We start from the raw sequence: 25,548 nt of genomic DNA on the forward strand, positions 1-25,548 counted from the left end.
GTCCTCCAGTAAATGAAGAATGACTCAGGATTACTCGAGCACATTTGTGGGTCTTTGCGGAGAAGACTAGACAGATGCATTCAGTTAACATGTTCATACAGTACTGTACCTTGTTTATCCACAAACTTTACTGCTGTTCAAACAAAAAAGTTTTTTTTTTTTTTATATGTTCAATCACATTTCTGTGGCGTTGAAGTCAAAATTATGAGTTTTACTGTCTCGTGATTGATAAATTAAATACAATTGTCACTGCTTTTGTTGGAATTAGTACAGCACAAAATGGCATAATCTCGTAAATGGTTAATTTGTGAACCCATGTTTATTGAAATTTTTTTGCTTCTCTTTGTTTTTAATTCTCATCCCTAAATTTTTTACCATCACTTTTGAAAAACCCTATATTATCTTGGTTGGATGTGAACTTGTACTAATTGGACCTACAGAGAAGTATGGTAAAACTAGGCTGCAAAGGATGAACTTTCAATAGAAAAACGTCAACCAGGTTGTTACTGTTGGCAAACAAAATAAGAATAGTGTATGGATTAAATTTCATCAGTACAATTTCTTCTTCTTCTTCTTCTTCATTATCATAATCGTCATTCTCAACATCAGAAACATCCCTACCATCACTATCACAAATCATCATCGTCATCGTCATCATCATCGTCATCGTCATCATCATCATCATCATCATCTACTTTCAGGTATAGAGTCTAACGACCTGTTTTTTCATACACTTGTTAAAATTTTTAATCAACATCACACAATCACAAGTAGTTAAACTCTGTGGTCATGTGGTGAACAAAGCATGAAGCAACTACAGGACTGTTTCCAATCTCTGATAACGAATTTTAATGACGCCGTGTGTGTCAGGAATTACACCAAAGCTGAATTGTGGCGAGAGGTGACAGACCAATAGTGAGTGATTTCATAATCAAAGTACTGTATACGGTGTATCACAGTAGCAATGCCCAAGAAAATCGAACCTTTTTGGGAGGGGTACATAACAACTCTTTCCAATGCCAAGTACAGTTACGTGAAAATCATAGGAGCCTACAAAACACGTGGTTTCGTTATTTCCAAGAAAGACATCTTGGGTGTACCTAAAAAAACTGGCAAAGCTCGGATGGGATTAATTCCAGATTGGAGAAAGCAATCAAATTCACCCCCATCACAAGTCGCCGCACCCCACGAGATGATACAAATTAATTCTATTCGAACTTTACCAATCTTATTAAGTGCACAGAAGATGCCTTTCTTGGAAATAACGAAACCTCGTTTATTGCAGGCTTCTTTTATCTTCACTTAACTGTACTTGGCATTGGAAAGGGTCGTAATGTACCCCTCCCAAAAAGGCTCGATTTTCTTGGTAATTTCTGCTGTGAGTCACCGTGCACTCTGATATGAGATCACTCACCACTGGTCTGTCATCTCTCGCCACAGTTCAACTGTTGTGTGATTCCTGACGCACATGACGTCATTCAAATTCGTTATCAGAGATCGGAAACAACCCTGTATTAAATTACATAATAAAAGGAATTTAATAATCCTCATTGGCCATACAATACATCATGTCAGTTGATCAGAAATTTAACTAGGACAAGCATGAAATACACAACACATACACATACCCAAAGGAAGAAATTAATCTCCACTCCCTGTTAGGAATCTGTGTCTGCTGTATTTGTAGTTTGAAATGCTGCTGCTGGGAGACGCAGGTTGACAGGTCTCTGAGTAAAGCCATAGCTTATAAATTAGCTGCTCTATCAATAAATCCTACTCCCATATCCACAAAGGCTGAGTCCACGTGGTCCTTGAACAATGCAACCATATGGTTTTAGCAAATTGGAGAGAGTAAGGGCGAGAATCCCGAACCATAACTGGACTCAATTATTGGCTAAGGGAGCATACCCGTACAGGTCCATGGAACATTGTGGTGACAGCCCCACCAACTGGACTTACGCAGTTATGGGGACACTTTAATATAGTCAAAAGACTACAGACAAAGAAACCTGACAGATATTAATATGACGAATCATGGCAAGAGGAAAAGGGTGATTGATTACCAGAACCTGGCTACTCGGAATGTGAAAGGACTCTGTAGAAAATCTGAACAAATAGTACAAGAATTAGTAAAAGGCCAAATAGATTTGCCATCATTTTATTAACAAAAAGAAAGAAAAAGGCTCTTTAGAAATAGGAAAGTATTTGGTGATACATATTCTGGAGTTTTAAATCGCAAAGGATAGCTTAGGAATTGGTATATTATAGATAACGGGAAAAAGAAAATCTCTTATTGCTGGATAAATTACAGAATAGTAAAATTAAGCCTAAAATTGGAAAGAAATAAATTAACAGTACTAGGAGTCTATGCATCAATGGTCAGGAACAAAAAGGAAACAGAAGAATTCCACAACCATGTAAAATATATAACAGATAAAATAAAAATGATCAAATAATTTTTGCGGAATTAAATATAACAATTGGATTAGAAGAGTAACCACTGGAGAACTTATAAGACCCTATGATGAAGCAATAAAAAATGAAAATGGAATTTACCTACGAGAATTTTGCACATACAATCATAATTAATCAATTTCTTTTAAATATATAGAAATACATAAATTCACTTGGATTCTTGAGGATCAAAATCCAAAACTGATTATACAGTTGCAAAAAGAAAATTTGGCCTCAACTAACAGATACAAAGGCATACAGGGGAGCAGAATTAGACACTGACTATTTCCTTTTATTAAGTAAAATTCATTCACCAAGCCATATCTTTTAAAGAAAACTAAACATAGAATACAAGAAAATAGGCCTACAATAAGCTTATAAAACAAGACAGCATAAGGAAATTATATGAAAACAAGTTAAAAATACAAATGAAAATAAGTGTAGGCCTACATGTTGAAATCGACTGGATTAATTCACTAATCAATAAAGAGAACTGCACATGAAAATCTTGGTACACAGAAAATTAGACACTGCAAATGCCTAAAAATATGCTGTTAATGACAAAAAAGCTGCATACTTGAAATGGTTAAATTCTAGAGATATGGATCACAGAACTAAATGTAAGTAGAGAAGGATAATAGTCAGGAAATTGTCAAGAAAATTCAACACGAAAGTTGGGAAAGCTTTGTTAAAAATTTAGAAAGGAATGTCACAGAAATCCAACAGGAGGGTTTCAAAGTGTTCAAATATTTACACGAAAATTGCGCAAGCAAGTTTGTTTAACTGGAATTGCAGCTGCGAATTGGAAACAGTTTTATTTTCACAACTTTTACATAAGGAGGATGAAGTAGACAAGCTATTACAATTTATGTAACAGAATGTAACGCATTTTCTAGTAATGAAGTTATGGATACGATACATGAAAAATAGAAAAGCCAATAGAATAGAAATATCTAGGGACCGTATTTTTTGGTGAAATAAAATGGATGATTTCGGTTTCAAACCTGCCATTATTTCGGTGGGTATTTCGCAAAATAAGTTGTCAATTCGGTGGTTATTTTGTGAAATAATATGGATCACTTCGGTTTTAAACCTGCCATTATTTCGGTGAGTATTTCGCAAAATAAGTTGTCAATTTGGTTGTTATTTTGTGAAATAAGTTGTCAATTAAAATATATAATGTTATGTTTAATGTAAAACTTTGATATTTTTTTTTATACACATCACATATCAGCATCACCAAAATATAAACTAAGTATATTTTCCACATTGTCAAAAAGCGTTATTCTTGATGGTGAAATGTTCTTCGGCTAACAGATGGCTTGAAACTAGGAAAGGCCTTGGTAGTTCCGAATGAAGAAATGCCATTAAACTCCAAGGAAATGTAGCTCCTGTAGATGGAAACTAGGAACACTGGCACACATTTTAGGCTGTCCCAAGGTGAACTCTCGCGAAATAACCATCACCACCAGTTAGGAGCAAAACTGAGGAATCCCTCTCTCAAAAGGATTTTGAAGTATTCCAAGAAGTTCACTGTATTGCTGATAACAGGAGCACAAGAAGAGTGGACATCATTGTGCTTGACCGGAAAAAGAATTCTGGTTTCAGAACTGATCCCATTGTCTGCTTTGAAACAGATTCTGAACAGCCTCAAGAGGTAGGTAGTGTGAAAAAGATCTATGAAGCCACAATACAACACTTTAGAAACAAATCTAGTTTGAAGGTGATATGTTGCAATGTCCTTATGAAACAATTTTCATGCCTTAAATGTCCACTGAGTAATGTAGTCCATAAAACTGTTTAACAATTGCTTATTGGTGTAGTTATATTTCTATGTGAATAAGATTATGCTCCGAATTTAAAAATGGCTTACAATTGACTGTGTAATCACAGAAATAATACCATCTCTATTTCCTTTTAATGGTTTTTGCTATCATCGCCAGGATTAAAAAAAAAATACAGAATCATTATTTAATGGAGACGTATTTAATGCAGGATTTATAACGCTGCAATGACCATAAACAACGACCTTGGCAATATCAACATTTTTAAGGATGTTATTGATAAGCATTTACACATAACTGACAGGGCTGGAAAATTGAACCCCACAAAGACTAGGGCAAGAACAGAGGTCAATGAAAGTTCTTCATTCGTGTTGGCAGCTACTATTGGGATCCCTACAGAAAACTGGTCCCTGCTGAAACTGATCAGAAAGAGAAAAAGAAATTGGCTGAATCACTAGCTAAAAAGAAACTGCCTACTGGAGAATGCACTGGAAGGAAAGGATAGACAACATTAAGATATATGGATCATATGCCGAGACAAAAAAGAAGGTGGAAAAGAGGGAAAATTGGAGAATGCTGGATTTGCAGTTTAGGACCTGCCCTTGGACAGAAACTAAAATGAATGAAACCCGAAATATTCTGTATAATTCTTATTCCTTTTCTGTAGAGAAGTTCTATATAATTTATTTTAACCATCAATGCTTAAGCATTATAAAATGTCTATATAAAACATAAAGAAATCAGCTTCTCACCTTCTATTGTTAATCGGAATTTTATGCAGTTGTATCAACTCGATGTTATCTAGTATCTATGGAACTGGTGGTAACAAAATAGCATTTGGTAAGAAGAGTCTGATCAGTTTGCTTTAAAATTGAATAAGAGAGAAAAACCTAACCAGATATTCTCCCCAGGCGAGTTTCAAACCCGAAACCTCGGAAAAGAAGCCCCTCTTGTTACCTCCATTAAAATCATTTCAGTGGCCTCCCTTCTAGAAACTACAGTATTTTAGATGGTCTATTAGATAATACATCATCTATTTAGTGTTCAGTTATTAAGAATTGAATAAACAGGTATGATAGACAGAAAATATGGCATAAATTATATTTTTTGTAACGGAAATAATAATATATGAGTACCCCAGTATTAAAACTGATCATCTGCTTTCTTAGAGAAAATGAGTTGACTCTGGTGTCTGCTTTATTAAAAGTATGCGCACATTGTGTGAAATTATTGGAAGCCTGAGTTATTTCTCACAATTAAATTTGGCCAGGTAGACTCCTGACAGTTGTAACATCACAGATTATCGTAATAGTTCTATACTCAAAATTTTTTATTTATCAAAGCTTCCTCAAATTAGAGGCTGCCATTAGACAAAGCATACAGAACAATACAGGAACAAATAGAAGATGAGAGCTAAAAGAATAAGAAAAAAGGCAAACAAATACACAAAGAAACAATGGCAGTTTACGGCAGTTTACAGAAGAAAAAAAAATTCAAGTAAAGAATCAATGAAAGCTAAGAATGAAAAAGAAAAATGATAATGGTGCGTCAATTTTTTCCATACACTGAATTAGAGTCCATATATGTGGTTCCGTAAAAGTTTGACTGACTCTCTAATTATGAGGAGGGCCAGTTCATTCAGAAAAGATTTGTGCAGTCCTAGGGTCGTACAGAATTGAGAAGAGAAGTTGGGTATCGTTCCTCTTGCTCCAAACATCAATCCCGTAACACTGATATCGTGAAGTTGGTATTTATCTTTATAATACGGGATGGTTGGAACGTAGATTGCTCGTTTCTCCTCTGTTTCAGTTTTGGTGTAGAATACATCTTTCCCGTCACCTAGTATGGGCATCTGTTCCAGGATTCGTGGTGAAACGAAACATGGCAGAAACTCAAATGCTTAATGTAACAAGACTGAGCCACAGTCGAACGCTAATATCATTAGTAATTAGGCTATACACCAATATGATTGTATGCACTCAAAGCATCAACAGCGATCTCTTGATCACCTCAGGTTGGCTCTACTCTAAACATAGTAAGGGTTGGCCTCAATGTTTGGATGCTTCAAAGATGTTCACAAATAATCCAATGTTAGATCTAGCATTAGGGCAGTGTGTAGCATCAGCTTTACACTAATATTGGTCAATTGTGCTCTCTATAATGTATATATGCGATAATTGTCCAAGTCCGATGGGTGGAATTCGTGAATCCTATGCTGACAGGTGAGCCATCCTGTCCCAGCCATGACAGTGCCCAGACAAGTACCTTATAATCAGAGCCAGGACCCAAGTTCTTCCTATATCAGTATTGGGGCATGTATTACCACCAAGACTTTACACCAGTTTATTTTTAACTATTGCAGATGAGAGATGAAATGAAGGATGGTGGAAAGTGTTGATGGAATAAGAGGGAAATGGGAGTAATCTGACAGAAACTCTTCACAATGTGTGCTTTGTCTACCAGGAATTCCGTCACGACCTGACTGGATACTGAACTTGGGCCACTTGCAGTGTGTTAAGACTTGAGCCACTGACGCAGCGACATACTCAAATTATGGTTAGTTTATACACGAACATAGAGTTGTCATCTATCCAGCTTTCGGCAGGATTGTCCTGGAATTTGAAACGTGTCCCAGACTCCGAGAAAACACACTTTTGTCCCACCTATGCTGATTTTGATAGCAAAAAAAAAAAAAAAAAAAAAAAAAAAAAAAAAAAAAAAAAAAAAAACAATATTCTGGATATACTGTATATATAAACATGTGAATGAGCATGTAAAGACATTTTCTTAGTCTTCATATTTTTTAAGTTAACTCGATAGGCTTCATTCATTGTTTTCTGCTCAAGGGTAGGTCCTTCACTGCAAACCCAGCATTCACCAAAATTATAAAACCAGAATAAACTGTTCACAAATGAGATTCCTGTATTAAGTGAAGTAACCTTAAAAGACAAACTCAGACGTGATGAACTAAAAAATAAATGGAATGTCGAAAAAAAGAGTGAAAGCAATTCAAAAGTACCAATCAAACTAGAGTCAAAGCATTCTGAGAATGCGAGATAACCGTTTACTTAGGAAATTATTAAATTACAGACCACAAGGAACAATAAATTTAGGAAGGCCACATTGCTGATGAATTTCTGAAGTTGCAGAATACGCATTGCATACTGATCTGCAGAAGAAGATGAAGAATAAGAAGAAGACAAAGAAGAATAAGAAGAAGAAGAAGCACTGCTTGAACCATTATGGAAAATGGGAATAACAATATTCCACTGTTATTAACTTAAAATAAAATTGTTTGTTTCATATTATAATTTCAACATCGCTGTAACTTACACTTCTACTCGTATCTTAAAATTTCCATTATGAAGAATTGAAAGATTAACTGTACATAAGAAAAGAAAAAGTTAATACAACTGGACAGAAATACTCGAAATTGTATCAAAACAATTTCTCTGGATAAACGAAAATCTCCTTAGAAAAAATAAGTTAGAATTCTTGCATTATTTTTCTCTCATATTTTTTTTTTTTATCCAATGCCACCAGGTTGTCTTTTCGACATTTCTGGTCTTCTCTCCTGGCCGTGGCTTAGTTGTAACCCAATTCTGAGGTTGTTTTTTTTAAATATTGGTACTCATGCGACTTTAAGTTTGCCTCTAAAGGAAAGAAACAGGGCTTTAGACTCTCTCATTAACGAATTTTTTTTTAGCATTATTAAGATGAAAGATGTCAGAATAATATAGGTCTATGCTAACCAATGAAAAATAACTAATTATGCATTGATGACAATGGCATACTTATGTTATTAAAAGTATGTCTTTAATAATTTCTGTGAAGGTGGGTAAGAGAAAAATCCGTAACTTCACCTGCCTACTCAGTTACAGGATTTTCTTTAAATCATCATAACAAATCCCACTCTCTTGGTGTCATCTAATTTCTATAGAAAGTACACAAAGCAAGTCTGTCTTGTTTGCTATCTTTGCCTCCTTTGGATTTGAATTTTTATGACGGTTCATTTTAAAAACTTAAAATTGTTTGGTCGACATGTTAAAAGTGTTAAAATTTTAAAAAAGGTTATGTACCTTAGACAGACGGCCCGTTTTGACGCCAGTGCTGCGTCATCTTCAGTGTCGTATGAACTACTGTTGTTCCTGTTGATCTTGAATTCTGCCATTTGCATTCGTCAGTTGTAGGGGTGGGAATGTGTTGCTCTTATGGTGGGGGGTGATTGTCGTCTTCCTAACTAGTATTAGGCCGAGTGGCCTGTTACGGTCTCAAACTAGAATTTTCAGTCCATCAAGGGGTGATTGTTTGTGTGTTATGTATCATGATATCGAACAATGTGTGGGTATTGAACTGTAATTGTGTATTAAGTATATGTTGTGAGTGTGTTATTGTATGTTTGTATATTTCGTATTGTTCTAAGATGTTTAACTGTGGACTTTTTGGTATGATGTGTAGAATTTCCATATCTGTTTCTATAGTATTGTAGTCATGATTATTGTTGATAATATGTTCTGCGTAATTTGATGTGATGTAGGGTTTGGTTATAGCTTTAATGTATTTATTATATCTTGTTTGAGAGGATCTTCCTGTCTGTCCTCTATAAAAATGTGGGCAACTATTGCATTTTTGTTTGTAAACGCCAGCTGAATTATATTTATTTGATTGTTTGATGTGACTATTTAGATATTTCTGTGTTGTGTTATTCGTTTTATATGCTATCTTGTATTTTAGTTTTAGTTGCAATTTTGTAAGTATTGGTATTGTGATATGTTAATATTATGTATTTATTCTCACGTGGTGTTTGTGATTTGTTCTGTTTTTGTTTTGCCTTTTTTATTAGTGTGTCTATCATGTTGGGGTTATATCCATTGTCTTGTGCTATATATTTTGTGTTTAGTTCTTCAGTGTAATTGTCTTTGTCCATTGGTATGTTAATTTTCTGTGTGTCATTGTACAAAACGGGCCATCTGTCTAAGGTACATAACCTTTTTTTAAAATTTTAACACTTTTAACGTATAGACCAAACAATTTTAAGTTTTTCAACAAAGTGTTAACGTGAACTAGAATCAATAGTTAATTTTAAGTAACATAAAATTTATGTATAATGTAGTCTTAATTCGTGTAAGGGTATCAGGCATAAGACCAAACATGAGTAAGTTTCTGATAGTGGTACTGGTTGGTGCTTGTAAGCAATGCCAAGGAGTACTGTCCTCCTGGTGATATCATTGATCCCATTACAATAAAAATGACAGCAACACTTCTAAAAATAAGATACAGATAAAATCTCAGTTAGAAAATGTATTCTAAAGTAACAGTCTTTCATCAAACCCATCTCTCACTAACCCACCACATCCGCTAATGAACAATAATAGGAGATTCTTATATTTTAAAATAAAATTACTACAGTATATTAATTTAAATTAAATTTTAAGAAACAATAATAGAGTGAAAGAACGACCATGTGCAAAACATGACAGCAGCAAATGTCTCATTGACAATAAAATATAATTCATTATTCAAGAACCACAATATTGGCATATGATATATATACAAAGTGTAACTTAATTTAATTTCGAATATGTTTATGTGAAGGGCAGTGTCCACTGACCACACAAGGTAACTAGCTACTACCTTCATGCCACTTACAAACCAAGTACACAGTTTGAGAGAGATCAGAATCAAGGCACTTTTGCTATTTTAAGCAATTAAAGAGAACTGTACTTATGAATTAGAAGCCAAGGTGCCCAACTCTATCATTTTGCGACAGCTGAAAACATCAGTGATGTATAATACTATTTGACAGATTCAAATCAAGACTTGGCCTTCGGCCATTTTATCAATACAAAATTAAAACGAGGATTAACTGTGTCTTTTTAATATAGGAGATGTTCTTGAGAAATCTCTACAAATGGAGGCACTGAAATAAAAACGTTCTTAACTCTCAGCAGTTAAAATAATCAGTTATGTATTTGTATTGCGATAATCTTGTTCAAGACTATCTGGAAATTGAGGAAAAAATCAGTCTTATGTGGCCAAATTTATTAAAAAAAGGGGTAAAAATAAAAATTTACATTAAACTAATTACAACATTTAAAATGTGTAAACAAAAAAATAATATCAGTATTGAACACTAAATACAGTATAATAAATTTCTCAAATCAAGTAAAAACCAAGACGAATAGAATAATTCTATTTGTTATGTAAAGATTACATCTATATGAGGGAGGGAATGGAACGTGTGCAAGTATCAATAGCAAGACATTATCAGTATCATTTATGCTACAAAATAATTAAATGTAATGAAATTCTTGAGCTTTCCAATCGTCAACTGAGATTGAATTTCTCCAATGTTTCGAGGTTTCAATCTCAGTTCATTGTCATTCAAGACCTTGTCTACCCTAAACTGGACAAAGAAAAGCCGCGCCAGAAGTGTTGTAAATATAGGTATGGTAAATGGCAATATGGATAATTGCCCATATCTATTGTTCTATTTCATTACAGTTTTCCAATTTACTGACCATTTTATCACAATAAAGTTCACACTTATAATTATAAGATAATTCCATATATATTATCAATTATACAAAGGCTGGTTTTCAGAACTGTACATGTTTAATTCATTACTATTGTGCTAAACGTCAAAATGTTCTTGATTGTACATATCAAGTTTTCTCATACTGAATCAGATCACAATACAATACATTTAGTTCACTGTGGACAAATAAAAGGAAAGGATGCAATGACTTTGATAATAATCTACATTTAGCAGTTAACAGCTATTAAAAAGGAGCAATGAGGTTTTATTAAAGTCTATTTAATGGTACGTACGTGCATTAATAACTGCATCTCTTGTATACTTGAACACTAAATTTAAATAGTTCTAAATACCCCATCCAAAATATGTAAGCCTAATTCTAGAGTTCATAGGCACACATTTTGGCAGAGAAAATGTCGTTTAATTTTGAAACACTAGTAACTGTTTGTTATAGAGATATTTAATTTGATCTTAAGCTGGAAGACAAGCATTTGGATTCAAAAGTGAACAGAAAAAACTGACAGGATATTTATAGGAGGCAAAAATAGAAATAAATCTGATTTTCTTCGAGACAAATGACACTATTATTCATGTCAGGCTCATTACATGTACAAACAGTATTTTTGGTGCGGTTTTCATTTGTCCAATTGTTTAGGGGATCAAGAGTAACAGCCAACACAGGACAGACAATCCGTTCAGATCGCAAGTGATATTACCCAGATGCACTAAGGATGAATCCTGTGAGTAGTTCCGAAATGTCAAATAAATTAAATTTCAACATATGATTGTACAACTCGGTCTTCATCGTAACCCAACTACTGCAAAAAAAAAAAAAAACCTGAGCAGAATGAGTGCAAAAATTTATGTTTTAATTTCACTTTTACATGGAATATTATATGCATTACGTTAAAATGTATTAAAACAAAGATGCTCAGAGAAACTCAGGAAATAAATATAATTACATATAAAAAATCACGGAAATTAAGATGAGAAAAAATTGATCACAATACTGTAGAGTGGAAATAAACTCAAATAGATTTCTTAATACACAGCAATTCACTGGATAATCAAATAAAGTTTCGAATGCTTGGAGATAGAAGATAACTGAGTAAGTGAGTGTATACAGGATCTTCTAAATACTACCGTACTTATAATAGTAGTATTTAGAAGGTCCTGGGTTACATACTGATTGGGTTGAGCACCAGTTTTAACAAACGGTATTATGTTTATATTAATGAGAGCTCAATAATTCTCTCCCTCTCTCGTGTAAGCCCAGTTTAGAATAGTACGCCATAAATTTGAATACAGTAGATTTAAAACATAAATGTATTTTTTCTAAATTAAACCAATAAATAAATTGTAGCTATTACATTACATCAGTGTTCCACATTGTTTGTGACTGCAGGAAAATGGATAGTAAACTGATTACATAAATTACATTACTCTAAAATATTAGATACCATCCTCAATTCACTGAATGACAACCTCCTTTATTCTTTCAACATATCAATTATTATCAAATGGACACGTTGTCAGATAAAATGAGGCTAGTCACACTTGATTTCTGACACTTGTTGAGTAGTATGTTCTAAATCTGTGGCCCATTTAATTTAACATTTCAACATTTACACAGATCCTTTTTTTTCCTATGCACAATTTTTTCTCGAAAAGGTGATATTGCATGAGCTGCCCATGCTATAATTAAAGTTATTTATGTTTAATTTAAAAATAAATACATACATTATTTGCACATTACTCGTTTATGAAAAGTGTTGTTAGCAATTTTATATAAATGGTATCTAGATCATATAGGTTTATTCATTAGTTTATTTTTCGTAAAAGTCTTTTTGAAATATTCGTGATTTTTACTTGCAATTAAATGAGAAATATAGCAATATTAAATTTAGTATGTACTTAGAAAAACAAAGTTTAGAAACAACTATATTGTGACTGCAATGAAACAATGTTGCATGTTCAGATCAGGCAATTGTTCTTGGTACCACAGGTTCACTCATAAATTGTTTAAAGAAAACATTAAAAATATTGGCCAGAAACAGATTTTTGAAGAATATCTCAATCACGCCTATTAGCAGATCAATTATATTAAAAATGATGCTTTGTTTTCTTGCCAATAGGAATTCTTGTCAGTATGATGTATACATTCGAGATATCCACATGTCAGATCGTTCCACAAGTGTGTGAAGCTTTCACAAGTGCAATGTGATGATCGATATGTGAAGCTAGTGCACAACTCTTCTAATCATTATCAACTCAACAGGTCCATTTTTAATTGTTGCAGCATGTTTCACATTCCAGTGGAAAAACAATAAACAGCTATTTTTGTAATGAAATAGCTGAGGTACTATCGAAACCAGCAAAGCAAAAAGGAACTCAGAAACCCTCGTCCATGTCCTTTCAGATGACCAGCGAGAGCCAAAAGTTCGTAAAAGCCTTACACAATCCGTCACTAAACAATACTTACTTCCTATGTACTCGTCTCAGCCGAGGAAGATGGAGTGGGGAGTTAAGGGGAAATCTGCAGTGCATCAATTGAGTTAATAGTGCCCACACCTGATCAAAACTGATGAGAAACACTGTACTGAAACTGTTGCAATAATTCATAACAGGTTGTGCTACAGTATTTACTTACATTTTTTTTTTCAAGTGCGTACCAAGTTTTAGAACATATAGTAAATTGTTGTGATGTACGACTTTTCATCCCAGATGGTTCATATCACTTGCCTTGTCATCGAACAACAGACGACAGAGTCTTCTCGACTCCTCCTGCACTGCGAAATGACACAGTTCATTTCAATGTGCAGATTTACACCAGCCATCTCCTCCTCGTCCTGTCCCGTGATCACTTGATCACATTTCCGTCCCCCTCGCGTATGTGGTACCTAAGAGGTTACGTCCATTTTCAGTTTTCCCCTTCAAAATTTTCTAGAGCTCCTTCAGTGGAGCAGCGTAACCCGGAGTGAGACTAGTGGCCAACAGGCTTGGAGCTCACATATTTAGTTTTGTACAGCCCCCAACCCCTTGCAAGGACGCGTTTGCGTACCTTTTAAATTTGTCCTCCCAATTCTCCTCTATCGATTTTTCGATCACTTACTTTCGTCCAAAATTGTTTCATCCCATCATCAAGTTGTCACAAATTTTTCATTTCAAGTGTCTTTATATCACACTTTGGAATTAATAACTGGTACACTGGAAATATATAACTCCTGTGTCTTATCTTTTCATCAGTCATGGTCGAAGAGAACCACTAACCTCCAAAATTGTCATGTATGGTATCAATTTAGAGCGTTATTCTAGGTGCAAATCTGAAAGCGTCATCACATATCTAGTACAAACAGCGTTCTAATCTTCGTAAATGGTCCCCTGTTGGAAACACGGCCAATTTTCTGCCATTGTCAAACTGCAAAAGTCATTCACGACCATCATTGTCGAATTTAAACCAATTCTCCAGCATTGTAGGGTTGGGCGTGTTTCTGCCTTCTCTCTGTATACAATGCTGCAAATGGTTCCTACCTTCAGAGAAATCAAGTAAGATTCACTGGATATAGATGATACGTTTCGTGTATTAATGGATAGAATTTATAGGCTAAGTTGTGTAATCTTTGTTAAAAATGTACGATCCCGACACCATAAAAAAACAGTAAATGGCCAGTCTCGTGAACTTTTATATAAATTGTATAAATATTTTGTAAAAGAACAAGAATATAGTGCCCACCTTGTTCTTGTGACGAAAGTTGTAGATTGTGATGTGGCTGCGCTTGCTTGGAATGCATAAATAATTTTAAAAAATATCATTCAGAGTGATCATAATTATTCACTTGAAGAGATTGTACCAATCTTCAGGAAATATGAGGCCAAATATTGCAGTGAAACTTCCTTCACTTTTTTAATATCAAAATATTTCATATGTTGTTAACACGAGATTCGTTTGTTGTTGTTGTTGTTATTATTATTATTATTATTATTATTATTATTATTATTAATTTGTGTTTTTATGTTCATCATATAGGTTTACTATTTACACTAATCTTTAAATAAAGCTATTTAAAAATGCAATCGAACTTTCGAAACTTTTTCTTGTTGGTTATTTAACATTAATGTAACTAGTGATAGCGAAATACAAATAAAAATTCATCAAAGAAGTAAATCATAAACTGATACAGAAAACAATTTCTTAAAATAAGTAAAATAAAGTTCCTGGCAAAATGTGGCTCAGGATTCGTCATGCAGTTGAGAAAAACCTCTGAACAAATCTAACCAGATAATTAGTCCAAGTGGGAATCGAACTCACACCCGAGCGTGCTTCTGATCAGCAGAAAAATGCACCCACTGCGAAAATTCTGTTGAAATAAGTAAATTTAACTTAATAAAATCTATGCTTGAAAGCATCGAAAAAAAAAAAAAAGAAAAGAAAAAGAAGAAGAAACACTACTTAAAGTAATTAAAATGTCGTTATATTATCATCATTAAGTGTATGTACGCTGCAGAATGCAATATTCATTGCAGATGTATAATTTCATCATGTGCCTTCCACAATTACAGAATATTTATAATTGAATTTTTTTTACCTAAAAAAAGGTGCCAGTTTCAGTGGTGGAGATACGGAACCACAGCCTCCGTGACTGTGGAATGGCTAAGGAGATTCGTAAGTGCAATAACAATTTTGAAAACACAAAAACTTAATATTATAAATTTTTAATTTCAAACTGTTTATTTAAGTTATTCAAAAATGTTATTTTATCTTTTAAAATACGTTTCAGGATTGCAAAATTTTAGACAGAATTACTGACAGCGAACTTTACTGCTTATCAAAATATTTAAGTGGCCAATATAATAGGGATCTGATGGATTCTTTCCCTCAAGAAATGGTTAGCTTCCATTCCATTCTGAGAAAAAAAAAAAATAAAACATAAATATCAGACAACTGGCTAAAGCTATTATATGTCAAAATTCAACCTTGTCTGCCAGCTTCCCTGTCGTTTGTACAGCTTACATTTTATTTACCACATTGCCCGTGATGAGTACAATGGCTGAGAGATCATTCAAGGTAATTAAAAGCTATCTTAAAAGTACCATGACACAGGAGAGACTCAATAGACTTTCTATTTTGAGCACTGAAAGCGACACAGCTAGGAAGACAGATTTTAATCTGATTATCAATTCATTTGCAGCATCAAAGTCCCATGTAAAGAAATTCTGGAATCTTTCATAAAAAACAACACATTTTTAAGCATTTCTTTGACTTTTGTAAAAAGTTGTGTAATTATGTTATACTATTTATAGATGCATTACACATTTAATCTTTTGTATTAAAAAATAAAAAAGGTAAAGGTATCCCCGTAATATGCCATGAAGGCACTTGGGGGGCATGGAGGTAGAGCCCCATGCTTTCCATGACCTCGGCACTAGAATGAGGTGGTGTGGTCGGCACCACGCTCTGACCGCCTTTTACCCCCGGGAAAGACCCGGTACTCAATTTTATAGGAGGCTGAGTGAACCTCGGGGCCGTTCTGAAAGTTTGGCAACGAGAAAAAATCCTGTCACCACCTGGGATCGAACCCCGGACCTTCCAACTTATCTATAAAATAAATAATACAACCCTCTACATTAAACAAGTGTAAGTTTCTTAACAATGAAGTGCCATGATAACTTGAAGGCTAAGTGGAGGGGGGAACTAAAGGGGGCGTAAAGTTTAAGCGGGGGAGGAGGGGCGCAACGAAACCAAGCTCCGCCACTGGCCAGTGTGTCATACATGTGTGTACCACAAAAAAACTTTCTCATTACGAATGTAAATGAATTGTGGTTTAAATTTACATTATTAATGTACTTAAATTTTAAATTTAACTCACCTTCAACTGGTAGAATATGATTTTTTAGTAGGTTATTTTGCGATGCTTTATCAACATCTTAGGTTATTTAGCATCTGAATGAGATGAAATGCCAGTGAAATGAGTCCGGGGTCCAGCACTGACAGTTACCCAACATTTGCTCATATTGAGTGGAGGGAAAACCCCGGAAAAAACCTCAACCAGATACCTTACCCTAACTGGGAATCGAACCCGGGCCACCTGGTTTCGCTGCCAGATGCACTAACGGTTACTCCACAGGTGTGGACTGGTAGGATATGTTTCTCAACGACATTCTGTAGTATGATTTTGGCTGGACGAAGTTGAAAGTTCATCATTATGATTTGTGAGTTCAATTACTTTGAGAAGATATTTCAGTTTTCATCTGATAGAGGGGGAAAAACGGAGTAGTCGTGTAAACACATTCCTTCAGCAACAAATGAACACTGATGTAGTGCTAGATTACGTAACGTTAACACTTGTAAGGATATTCAACGTGAATTGTAACAATTACAAGCACAGTTTCACAGTAACAGTCATTTCCTTCTTTCAAAGTATAATAATCTAAACTAGGCTTCATTAACTTAAATGGTTTAAATTTGTATGGTCCACTTTTTATTTACTATTACCTCTGTCATTTCTTTTGCTAGGGTGAACACATCAAAATACCGGTACTTTCCTTCGCAATCCATTGTCTATCAAACATATGACATTATTAAAGACAAGTAATACAATTAATAAAAGGTATAAAAAGGTAACATACTTGCAATAAGTGCAATAATTAAAGCTTAAAAGGTAAATAAATGTAGGACAGGAATGAAACAATGGAACATCAAGCATTCCCCAAGTACAATAGAGACCAAATAACAATTCTGAAACTACGATTAAAAATAATGTAGGGGTAAACAAATAATATGGTGAACAAAATGAACAAAATATCAACAATCCCACTTCAAATAAATAATAATTAGTAAATATGGACAGAACTAAACAATGACATCTATACAGATTCTGACCACAATGCTATTAACTAAGAACACAGGAGGGATTTTGGTTTTTACAATGGCCTCTTTTGTACAATACTGTGGTAAAAATATGTTTCAAGATATGCTATAATATAATCAGAGTACAGTAGTTAATATGGATGCTGTACAAGGATATGATCTAAGATATCTCCTCATTCTTTTCTTAATATAGCTGACCAGCAGCATATGAACTGTAAACTACTTTTGATCATAGTAAATCGGTCTTCAGAAATTCTTTCAGTCTTTTACAATGGCACGTACATTACAAATGGTCTTATACAAGGAATGCATAAGCCATGTATACAGATGTTAAAGACTATGTTATGACTAGACTGATGAAAGAAAATAAGCGAATCAAGTAATTGGTGTTGGAAATTTGAAAGACCTAGGGCAGAGGTATTCACCATGATTTTCTACTATACAGAGAGTTTACATGTATTAAACTAAAAATTATTATTGTTCCATTACCAGTAACTTAACGTTTGCCAAGTTTTATGTCACTTAACGCACAATATGCAAATTTAATTTTTGCACGATCGTGTTTTTTGTTGTATTTACAATTATTGTTGTTAGGCCTTGAAAGTTAGAATTCCCACACAGAAACTTGTTGCTAGGGAAACCATTCTTCATAACATAAAATTATACTGAAATAGATCCATTACAGTGCACTTATTGTTACTTAGTTACCAATACAGTGCAGTTTTGCGAAGGCTTTGGAATAATATTGCTCTAAATTTTCAATGCAAAATATAATTATTGTATTTGAAATTTTAAAAATATGATCGTGCAAAAAATATTGTACAATACACGTTTGTGAAATGCATTACAAAATCTCAGAAATTGAAAAACTTGCTCTGCTCGTTTTTCAAACTTTTCCTCTATTTTGTAAAAAGCACTTCCCAAACTTGTAACATATCATACTATTACATTGTCTATGCATCGAAGTGAAATTAATTACAATCAAATGTATGTTCAAAAATAAACATAATATATTATAATTTTTATGTTAATGTAATGTGCGAAATAAACAATATTCTACACCTATTGTGTACGAAAATGGCCAATAAAGAGTAATAAATGAACAAAATATACTAAATTTAAACAGACATACAGGGTTATTGTAAATTACGCAAATAGTGAAAATAGTTCTAAATATTTTTACTCTGACAAATACACAAAGCGAATACCAACACCCTAGAATGTTTAGTCTTGGTATTTCAAGTTTAAAGGCCAAGAACTTCATATTTGACTAACAGCACTATGAGCTTACCCAGAAATAATTTACGTTAATGAAGACGAAAATCGTGGATGTTACAGATGTACTAAGCAGCAATATAAGGAATAAGCCTACCAATAGCAATGATTTAATAGGTATGCAGGTAATGGATGATGGCACTGGCAAATCCCCAGGATATTTTGGCAAAACCAGCTAACTTTTTATAGGGGTCATGGAAAACCATGCCAATCTAGCTCCAGCACCTGGCTACAGAACAAAGTTCCCAATTATTTCAATCTGTCCTTGACTGACTGTGACAAAAGAAAGCCAAGACTGTACTTCCGACATTCCAACACCAAATACTTTATCACAAATAATGAAAAACAATCTTGCAATCCCTATGGTACAACATCACATTACACGTAACTTTGATTTTGTCTTAAAATATGACTCCGGTAAACATGTTTAGCACATATTAAAGGCAATGAACAGTATTTTAGATAAAATCAAGGGAATTTTCAGTATATGTTTTTCTAAGCTGCAGGAGCATAGGATAATGAATATTTTCATCATAATCACAATTTTGTTTCAATTTTAAATGTCTATTCCAAACGTGCTCATTAAAATACTGCTTACTCTTACAATGAAACCCTCTCAATTTGGCTTCTTCTGAAAATTTATCGTATGTTGTTCCCCTTCTTGGTGCCATTACAAGTGCAACGCCATGTTCACTTAACATGGCCCAAATAGTTTCAACCAGATCCTGACGAGCTTCATCAAAGAATAGGCAGTCGGCAGACAAAATAATATCATATGTTAACACATGCTTACCATGAAAATCTCCCCATTGCAAGACTGAGCAAGTTACCCGTTCCGGATCCTTGAAACCATTCTGTTTCACAATATACCGTACATTATCAACTGCAGACTTATTTCCATCAGTGACATGAATTTTGGTTGCTGTGGAATATTTGGCGACCATGAGTCCTGCAAGGCACGTCATTCCTCCTCCTAATTCCAGGACTGTTTTACCAGAAAAATACCCTAAGTTGCAAAGAATATGGTAAGCCAAAACCTCTTCTGATGGCCAGACACAGATATTCCCAGTATTGTTAAATCCCATAAGCTCTGTAGCGGTGAAACTACGTGTTGGGTGTCTAATATTTAAGTTATATATATTCTGTGATATTACTGCAGAATATTCAAACCAGGATGCAGCTGGATCGATGGAATCGGCATTCAGCATTATTGGTCGGGATGTAACAAGATTGAAAGTGGTAAAACGTCGAACTGATATGATGTCATCAACATTTGAAGGACTGGTTTCAACTTCTCCATTCTTTTGCAATGCTCGTGCCAAGATCTTCCAACGACGTCGAGCAACTTCATTTCTGTTCTTGCAATGTTGCAGACACAGCTGTTGTTGCTGCTGCTGCTGTTGCTGAGAGCCATTACAAACTGCAGACATTGCTCAACGTTCATTTATATCCTGGTCTCCCTCTGTACCAAAATTAGCACCCATTTTCCAGATGTTTACACATTTTTGTACTTTACCATACGAAGCAAATGAAGCAAGAGGATGATTACTTTTGGCCTGGAAGGAAGGAGAAAAACCTATGGTTACTCCTTCTTTATAAAATTATTGCATTTAAGAGGAAACAGATAAGTAAAAACATAATCAGTAACATATCAACAAAACGCCTGATTTTTTTAAATTTCATTCCTTTTATTTATTTTTTTCCCCCCACACACAGAAAAGTACTGGAGTTCACACGGATTCATAAATTGTGACGTCTGATTTCCTCTTAAAGTATGTATATAAAATTCTACAACACTTAACAATATACTCCTCAGTACAAGGAAAAATAATGTATCTTAACTTCATACTGCAATGGAAGAGCCATGACAAGAAAAATCATATCTTCAGTTCATACTTCACTATTTTTTATTTCATGCTATGTTAATTTATAACCAATAGTTGTAAGACAATACAATTATAATTCTAAACATGACCACATACCGAAAAATCATACTCCAGTTTCAAGGCAATATGACAGTTCTTAAAAGGCCCTCTTACTGTATCTTCATGCAGGATACAACATACAATAAGGTAAATGTGAAACATTATTTAGGTTGTAATACATACAGTATATAAAATGTGTGATGTGCGAAATGTGTTTCTATTTTTTACAGTTTGTTTGAAACAAAAATTTGAAATCTGCTCCATCATTCTGAATAGTCCTGTATTATAGATTTAAAAAAATTATTATTAAGAAAAGCACATAGGTATTTCCGTCAAAACTAGAAACATTTTTTACAATAAGATTTATTTTGAAAGAGAATGTTGAATTTGATTTATCTAATGAACTTCGTATTATTTTCATCACCTCAAATAATAAAATTATTATCAATAAGATACAAAAGCAAAGCAAATATTTACTTGAAAGATGAATCTCTATTATTTGGTATGTACTATATATCAGTGGCATAGCCTGACTTTCGAAATCTAAGCTGTTTGTTATGAATGTATATTTCATGTAATATTTTACCCGAAGTTCTATGTTGGCAGAACTTTTCACTTATTATCATCATCTATATTGCAGCATACAAATTTCACTACCCATTACACTCATGCCTGGAATACTTTAAATGGATCTAAGTGCCTACTTCGTAATTTTCTGTTCATCCTACAAAAAGCTCACTTTACATTAAAATTGCTATACTTGTTTCTAGTCTACTCCATCCAGTGTTTGCATTCTGTAGCATTGCAAACTATAAGTCCCAGCAAATGGTTAACTGAAATTCTCTCTTATGTATCTTAATGATTTCATTTTCAAATGATGCTTACGAAGATGAAAACTCAAAGTTTTCCAGTTTATGGAAAATTAATTTCTACTTCACAATTTCTAGTTATTCAATTAAACGATATTTTTATAATCTTTAGCAATTTGGTAAGTTAAAATAAACTGCGAAAATTAAATTTAAAGTGAATGTCGATAAATTACCAATATTAAAAAAATTAACTACTATATCGAGTGCAAGTATGTGAAATTATCCACGATCATATTTTTGTACATCCTTTTATTTTACAAAGTCACACTATTTTCAGTGAAGGAGTACTCTACATGCTCAAACTCCTACCTTAGGAACATACAACACACAAACAGTGAAAAGTACTTTCTACCCTAATTATTATAAGCTTGCTAATGTGACTGGCAGCTAAGACTAAACAGCATACACCCTGCGAGACAAAGTGACCAAATATACCACTTCTTGTTCATCTCCAATAAATTTGAAAGCAATTTTTAAGGGCTAACATTTTTGTTTATAGTTTTCGATTGTAGGCATCATTTCAGTGGTAGCAAATTGTATGTATGTATGTATTTATTCACACTGCAAATGGATAAATACCCAGTGTGGCCTTTTGGTTATCGCCTTCCATATAGAATAATTTAAAAATAACTTTGTTTTCATTCGTATATTTAAATTAAAATAAATAAGGTAAGTGCATGTTCAAGTTATCATGATTTGCCATTCTAAAATTTTATTCGATATTTTGATGTTTAATAACTGAATCCTATTGTGACTGACTCCATGACCAACCACTGCAAATTTCTATAGATAATAATATTGTTTCATTTGACAATTTATATTATGCGGAAATATTATATATATCTCGAAAAGAAAATCGTTAAGAAGCAACTTTCAGTAAGTCGGAATTTTGTATAGGCCTCAAATCTGTACATAACAAATATGGTACATTTGGTACAATATGGTAAATCTGTGGTAACAGCTTAAGAGAAACTGCTGTACAAAACATGAGGCAGGAAAGATGTGCCAGAGAGAGAGACAATATGGCAAAAGCTACTTTTTGGTATGAATAGGGAAGGAAAAAGAAACACGTATTTCTGTGAAATTTTCGAAATTTGCCTCTTTTATTTAACTTACACTGAGAAAATCGAATTTTAAGACATTTTTCTGTAAGTCATTATGCAGAAAATGTTTGAAGACATATAAATTTGTTTCACACTATTATATGTTTGTGATGACATAAAAAAAAATAAAACTGTAATATTACATAATGCAAAAAGAAAAAAAAAAAACATACATACATACATCCTATTATTTAAAGATCAATGTTGGTGAACATGGGGACGATGACGAGATTTCTAATTGAGAAGAAAAACGTAATTTTAATTCTTAAAACAATTATCTGAAGCTACTAGATATTCACGTCATTTGGAACAATAAACCAAAACACAAAATGATTTTCCATCACACATTAATTCTAGTTATATATCATATCTAAATATTTATGGAAACATCTAATTTAAGCTTCATAATCAAGGGATATACAAATATAACATAAATATGTTTTTTATATTACACACACTGTGTATAAAATTGTCCTGATATTGTTGCTACCACTGTAAATAAAGCAGGTCTATACAGGTATCATACAGTAAATCATAATTTATTTTCATTTCAATCTGTCAAGGAAACAAACCCGATATGTCTCATTATAAAGGCAACAGTGGTTCCAAATTCAAACATTACTGCTATTATACTGTGTTCTTTTAAGCGAAATGGGCATGGCAAAAAATCTAAACCTTGTAGTGGGTATTATTCATCCAGTCTTTAGCCTCGGGTACAGATGAGGAGGTGAGACCTGGCATGTGACCTATGCGAGAGGAGAAAGAATGAGTCATCAGAAAGAGAGTTTGTTTCATGATGGTTAATATTATAAGAGTCTACTGACACGGAAGTTCTTCTCAGACTAAAATCACCATATTCAATGGTAATATAACAACGGCACATAAGGTCACAGCACAAGTCTTGCCTCCTCTACTGCACTATGGGTAAGCAAGCAGTCTTTTTATTAAGTCAAAAACAAGAATATGGGATGCATGTAAGACGTGACTGAGGGATGAATACTTGTACACTGCTCCGTCTATATAGGAGAAAGCCAATGTTTACCTACTTTGTTAGATGTAACACGCGGAGTAAGTCCCCTGCAATTGGCTAGCATCATGTTTAGGTAGAGTATTAAAGTCTAGAAATATTATGGACAGTAAAAAATCGATCATACGGGAATGGGTATTTAAGAGTTGTTAATTCATTATAAAAGTGAATCTGACACAACGTTAATACAAATTCATTTCATTTTATAGAATATATCTATCTATAAAATAAATGTATGAATGAATAAATAAATAAATAAATAAAATATAATGAATAAATGAAGAAAAATAAATACATAAATAAGTAAATAAATATTACCTTAAACATTCCAGCAATATCCTTTATATTCGCGCTGGTTTTAAGGCGTTGAATAATAGTTACTTTGTCAGAAATGCTCAGACGTGAAATTGTTTGTGACATGATGCTTTACCAGTATGGACTGTAATGGAATTTACGAGAGGAGAGCATTCTGGCCCAGCACTGCAACCTGTTATGATCTTTTATGCTAACCCTCAAGCTAGGCGCATTCCCAAACCCACACTGGCTGACTACACTAAGGTTCGCTGCATACTCAGGTTTCGAGCAGGAAACCCCCCCTCATCCCTAGGCCAGCCTCTCTGTGCGCCATCTGCTGGTGTTCGAGGAATGCTATGGAATGATGACGAAATGAAGAAATGATGACGGAATGATGTAGATGCTTAATATGGGAAAAAAATGGGAGAACCCCGAGAAAAATCCCAAGTGCGATCTTGTCCACCAAAAATGTCACTATGGATTTTCACCGAGACTCGAACCTGGGCCGCCTGCGTGACAGGCCAGAAGTCTGACCACTCAGCCACCGCAAGGGTGCTTTACCAGTATGCGGGGGCTTGAATTCTCGTCACAACAGGTCATCTTGTACTGTTCTGCTACTTTCTTTAGACTCAAATGCATTTTATTGAATCGGCGGAGCAGTGTACATGTAAAATCAGAACAGGAACTTACCCTCCAATTTGTCAATTTACCCAATGAACAAATAATCACATCCTCCTCCAGCAGGTTAACGCAGTATAATCATCATCATCATCATCATCATCATCATCATCATCATATAGGCGACAAAAATAACTACAGCTTAGGTGCATCTCTCCTAAATGAGTGAATGACGCAGTCTAGTACCCACTAATGAATTTTTTTATTTCAAGTGAATCGCCATTTTGTATGCTTTTTTTTTAAATAAAGACCCATTAATTTTCTAGTAAAAACAAGTGTCACGGACACATGCTTTCTTATTATACGTTTCGCAACAATTCAGTTTCTTTACTTGGTGGACTCATAAGCAGAGCTACGAAGTTGGTACCAAAACTGTTAAGTTGTGTGAGCTTGGTCTATATCTCTACCGAATGAAAAGTAATAGCGCATCTCCCAATGCCAGTGAACCAGAACGACAAACATGTACAGCCAAACATGTGCTCCAATCTTCCACAGCCTTAGAACAAAAAAATAATAAGCGGATAATATGGGGTGGGGGGGGGGAATTGTAATTATAAACTTCGTAACTCCCAAACTAAAATAATTTACCCATCATATAACAATAACATACAAAGTATAGAATATTATGATTCTAGTCTCATTAAAACAAAGAACAATTTGTATTCTGAAAATATTCGTTCTATGTCATAAGTAGAGATGAAACAATTCCTTCGTAAACACGATACCAGGTATA

General features: G+C 33.9%; 1 protein-coding gene across 4 annotated transcripts in view; it reads right to left on the reverse strand.

The window, feature by feature from the left end:
• LOC138703222 (WW domain-binding protein 4) overlaps positions 1-25,548 on the reverse strand; it is a 129,591-nt gene that overhangs the window by 43,540 nt on the left and 60,503 nt on the right. The window contains exon 2 of one of the 4 annotated variants that reach the window (XM_069830930.1): positions 1,629-1,810. The exons of 2 other annotated variants lie outside the window; for them this stretch is intronic. In XM_069830930.1, the coding sequence (XP_069687031.1) occupies positions 1,629-1,741 (113 nt within the window). In that variant the 5' untranslated portion in view covers positions 1,742-1,810. Of the gene's footprint in view, positions 1-1,628; positions 1,811-19,712; positions 19,847-25,548 lie in introns of those variants that run through there. One more of the 4 variants, XM_069830931.1, reaches the window with a different exon arrangement.

Source organism: Periplaneta americana, chromosome 7, assembly GCF_040183065.1.
Source record: "Periplaneta americana isolate PAMFEO1 chromosome 7, P.americana_PAMFEO1_priV1, whole genome shotgun sequence".
Taxonomy (NCBI): Eukaryota; Metazoa; Arthropoda; class Insecta; order Blattodea; family Blattidae; genus Periplaneta; species Periplaneta americana.